General features: G+C 42.4%; 1 protein-coding gene across 1 annotated transcript in view; it reads left to right on the forward strand.

Annotated features, from left to right (window-relative positions):
* EGFLAM (EGF like, fibronectin type III and laminin G domains) overlaps positions 1–5,285 on the forward strand; it is a 226,600-nt gene that overhangs the window by 111,842 nt on the left and 109,473 nt on the right. Inside the window, exon 7 of the mRNA XM_037730434.1 lies at positions 2,941–3,107. Within this exon, the coding sequence (XP_037586362.1) occupies positions 2,941–3,107 (167 nt within the window). The remainder of the gene's footprint in view (positions 1–2,940; positions 3,108–5,285) is intronic.

Raw genomic sequence — 5,285 nt, forward strand, 5'->3', positions numbered from 1 at the left:
TCTGCAGAGACAAGGTCTCACTATGTTGCCCAGGCTGGTCTTGAACTGCTGGGCTCAAGCGATCCACCCACCTCAGCCTCCCTAGTAGCTGAGATTATAGGTGTGCACCACCACGCCTGGCTATTTTTTTTTTTTTTTTAATTAAGCAAAGTTAGATGGTCTCACTGGTCTTCAACCCCTTGGCTCAAGCCATCCTTCCACCTCAGCCTTCCAAAGTGCTGGATTACAGGCTTGAGCCACCCTGCCCAGCCAGTTGTCCATCTGTTCCTGGGGGGTGGCAGCCCATTCTCAGTCAACTTGATAGTGTTGCTATGGTGATCTGACCAACAACTTTGTAGTTAGGATAAAGTAATTTTCTTTAGTCAAAAAAAGATAAAGATGTTTTTGGGGATGATTTAAGACAGTTCTTTTGCCTGGTCATCTCTTTCTCAACCTCACCTTTGTACTTTTGTACTTAGAGACTCTAAAAACATTCCAATAAAAAACTCATGACAAAATCAGAGGCAAAATGTTAAAGGTTTTGAAGTGGCATTCAATCTGCATGAGCTCGTCTCTCTCGCTCTATAGAATAAAAATAAATGCTAATGATTTCAATCTCCTTGCTGGAAATAAGAGTTTTTCTTTTCTGCATTTAATGGGCATCATGTACAAAATAATCTCCTTTTTGTTTTGCTGTGGTTTTTACATGAAGATTGTTGCAGGTATTTGTGGGTAGTCCTGGGTAAATAACAGCATACTCTGAGAATAGATACGGGTTGTTTCCTTCTAAATATCACAAGGGAAGCTTAGCAAAGGATAACAGGAGAGTTTTATCTAAAGATCATATCTTTTCTGAATTTACTTTTAGGTATCCCCTGTGGTTTTCCTCTGCAAAGTGATTTTGTTCTAATTTGAGTTTGTAAGTGTGCTTCCTTCTACTCATGGGTTTTTCTCTTTGATGATAAAGTTAGTTTACATGAGAATTCCATCTTTGGGGAAAGAATATCAGGAAAGAGAAACCAGCCCTACTTCCTCCGTGGGTTTACCCTGTGAACTCTGCTTTTCCAAACACATTAACACACTACCCCCAGTTCTCTGAGTTTGAGGAAACATCATTTACTGGGTGTAAGGACTCCGTCTGGCTTTTAGTCATTCCTGCTAATGAAAAACTGGGTGAGCTCATGATAAAGAGATCTGCTGTTCACCCCGACATCTTCTTTTAGCAAAATGAGTCTCTATTTCCTTGCCTGGCAAGTTGTTCATCAAAGACAAACAGAACTTTTTTGTTTCCTGCCTTCCCCTAAATATCTGTGAGCAGAGGCATTTAACAACAGAACACCTGAGAGGTGGGCAGGGAGCGAGCAAAGGGATCGGAAGTAGCCTCTCACCTGCCATCACTCCAGTTTTCCATCCAGTATTAAGGGGCTTCTAAATCTAACCTCATCTTACCAATCCAGGTTGGCCTCACCATTTATCAGCTATGTGACCTTGAGCAAGTTACTTACCCATTCAGTGCCTTAGTTCCCTTCTCTGAAAAAAAAAAAAAAAAAAAGGTGGGGGTGTTTAATGTTAGTACTTACTGCATAGGGCATTTGTGAGAAGTAAATGAGTTAAGGTATTGGAATGGTGCTTGGCAGGTGGAAAGCCCTTGATGTTATTAGCCATTAACACAAAACCTCTTAGGCCATTCACACTGTCCTCAGGCCATGTACAATTATTTCCCACTTTTATCTTGTAGTTCTTATTACCTGGAATGCTCTTTTTTCTACCCTCCAACTAGGATGTCCATGTAGAGCAGCGCTATCCAGTAGAAATGCAATGCAAGCCTATGTGAAAGTTTACATGTTCTAAGAGTGGCATTTAAAGGGTAATAAGAAAGAAATTAAATGAATTTCAATAATATATTTTAACCTGCTGTATCCACAATATACTCATTTAACATATAATCCATATAAAAATTATTGAGATATTTCATATTTTTTCTTTAAATTTCTTTACATTTTACATTTTACACTGTAGTACATCTCAATTCAGACACATTTCAAGTGCTGACTACCACATGGGGTACCACATGGAGTACCATATTGGATCATGCAGGTCTACAAGAAGCAGGCAGCTGTAAGTTAATAGTTCTATGAATAAGTCCCTTGACTGGTACCTGCTGAGTATTTACAATTTGATGCCAGGTACTAGTCTGGAGATACATATCTTATTTGATCTTCATGGCAGTTTACTTAGGTAGGTCCTTTTATTATTCCCACTTTACAGATGGGAAAACTGAGTCTTAAGAAATTAAGTAGCAGCTAGTAAGTAGAAGAGTCAGGGCTTGAACTCCAGAGCTCATCCTCCCACCTTCTGTATTTACCTGCCACATGGGAGCTCCAAGCAAAGGTCTGCCTTCTCTGTAGGATCCTCCAAAGGACATGTAAAAATTCAGCACAAGTTGGCATAGTTGTATAATTTGTTAAGACTAAAAATGTCCGTGAACAGATTCTTCTTGGGTTTTCCCATGGCAATCATGCAATTAGTCACCCTATAAAACTTGTATTTGTTTATTTTGTGAACAGATTGTGAATAGATGGAATCTACGTTCTTCTGACCTCCGGGGATGGGGACTGTCAAAGGGAGGATTGTTTATGAAACATCTGGAAGGCAGAGTCCTTGAAAGTGAATTCCTATGTGAAGATCTTTTCATCGTATGGAGGGCCTTGCAAGGAAAAGCGGATGGTCTTTAAGCAGCGTTTAAAACCGACCCTGAAAATAATCTACATTTTTATCAGCAGGGACTTGCAAATGATGACTTGTGATTTCAAATCAGGATGACTTTCACATAGGAAATGTTAACTTACTTTTACGAGTATTGCTCCCAGAGTTCAAATACCGTTAGTTTACACAGCCAGCTAGCTTCCCTTTCCTCTGGTATTTCTGAACTACTGCTTCTTTTTTTTCTAATCAATAAAGGCCAGATTTCGACAAGAGGTGGACCTTAATCCATGAGCGGATCCAGATGGACTCCATGGTTATCAAGGGCCTCGATCCAGATACCAACTACCAGTTTGCCGTGAGGGCAATGAATTCCCATGGCCCAAGCCCCCGGAGCTGGCCCAGCGACATCATCCGGACCTTCTGTGAGTATCGTGGCCCTTCTAAAGGACAGAGGGAGCTGCATATCTGCGCTTGCCTCATGAGGACTCTCTTGACCTGGATGCCGTGCGGAAGGACAGCCTGGAAAAGGGCTAATCCCAGGCTTTCCTCCTGCGGTTTTCCCAGCCCCTGGGAAGTTAGAGGCTGTCAACAGGGACACCGGCTGTTTCTATGTCCTGGAGCTCAGCAGAGGATTTATTTTTGCATCATCCTTGGGAAGTCTGAGGTCAGTTTTCTTTCACGGTCACACAACAGACCACATAGAAAATGATGTACAGTTTTCCCCTCCTTTTAATATTTTGAGAAAATGAATTTATCTTAGAACCATAGGAGAAAAAACTAAGGCTCCCCTCTGAGACTACAGGGTTCGTGTTTGCCTAAAAATCAAGGATGTTCAAAAAACATCAGCTCCTCTGAATGATGGTCTAGGAGTATCAAAGAAGTTGAGAGCAGTCATGGAGCTGGGGCTGTTAGCCAGTGGCGGAAGTTCTCACAGTGCCTAGGAGATGCTTGGCCAGTGTGTATCAAATCACTGGGGGTTTTGTTAAATTCAGATTCCGTTTTTGGTCTGGGTTTTTACAAACCTACGCAATGCCAAGAACCATTCTTGGATTGTCAAGGGTTTATACCACTTTGTCAAGCCCAGCCTTGTTTAGATGTTTTTTGTATTTGGGGAACGGAGGGTGTATTTCTGTAAACCTAGAACCCTGTGTAACATGGAGACCTGAGAATGGAAATGTTGGCGCGTTTTTGTTTGAAGACTCTGATCTTTTTCCTTTTTTTTTTTTTTAACTTCTGGGGTACATGTGCAGATCATGCAGGATTGTTACATTGGTATACACACCCCATGGTGGTTTGCTGCCTCCATCCACCCGTCATCTACATTAGGTATTTCTCCTAATGTTATCCCTGCCCCATCCCCCCATCCCCTGCTATCCTTCCCCTAGCCCCCCACCTTCCAACAGGCCCCAGTGTGTGATGTTCCCCTCCCTGTGTCCATGGGTTCTCATTGTTCAACACCCACTTATGAGTGAGAACATGCGGTGTTTGGTTTTCTGTTCTTGTGTCAGTTTGCTGAGAATGATGGTTTCCAGCTTCAGCCATGTCCCTGCAAAGGACATGAACTCATCGTTTTTTATGGCTGCATAGTATTCCATGGTGTATATGTACCACATTTTCTTTATCCAGTCTGTCATTGATGAGCATTTGGGTTGGTTCCGAGTCTTTGCTATTGTAAACAGTGCCACAGTGAACATACATGTGCATGTGTCTTTATAGTAGAACAATTTATAATCCTTTCAGTATATACCTAGTAATGGGATTGCTGGGTAACTCTGATCTTTTCAGTGCTGCCAGTACATTCCTCCGGGAGGGCCCTGCTGCTCCTCTGGGTCCTGTTTACCCAGGAAAGGTGCTATCAGGAAAGAGCAAGTGCTGGTAGCTTGCTTAACCGGCCAACATGAAGCCCTGTTTTATTGGTTAGTGGAACTGAGTAAACTCCTCTCCTCACAAAGCACCCACACAGCCGACATCCAAGGCCACTGCTATGTTCAGGGGTAGAGATTCAGGAGGTTCCCCAAATCTGAGGAATTTTGGCTTCTTTGAAAACAACCCTCACCCTAACCTTGAATGTCGGGTCTCCTTTTGTCAAATTAAATTATTGGGTTATATAGGGAGGCTATACCCCAAAACACACACATACACACCCATACACACTCATGTGCACACATACACACACATATGCACATTCTCATGCAGCCTGTAAGTGCTATTGATCACCCAGAAAAAATTTGTTTTCATTCCTCTTCTTTATAATTTAGAAGCTTAAACTTCCCAGGCACATGCCAAGGGATGATGGCCTTCTTCCTAGAAGAAACATTAACGATTCTATTTCAAAGGACCTTGTTTGATTACTCTTTGGCTGAACTTTGTGAAGTAACAGGAGCTAGGGGCTGACAGTACTTTGGAACTCAGTTTGTCTTTTCGTACTACAAAGTGAGCAGCCACTTGGTGCTGTGTCCCACCCACCCTTCCCGTGAAACTCCTGCTCCCATTTGTAAGCCTCTCCAGGCCCACCTCTCTCAGTCTATCCCTTAGCTTCCCCTCCTCCATAGAGTCAAGAAAGTAGAAGAAAGGTGAGTTACAACAGCACACGCTGATTT

The sequence above is a fragment of the Cebus imitator genome, unplaced genomic scaffold (genome assembly GCF_001604975.1).
Source record: "Cebus imitator isolate Cc_AM_T3 unplaced genomic scaffold, Cebus_imitator-1.0 Scaffold344, whole genome shotgun sequence".
NCBI lineage: Eukaryota > Metazoa > Chordata > Mammalia > Primates > Cebidae > Cebus > Cebus imitator.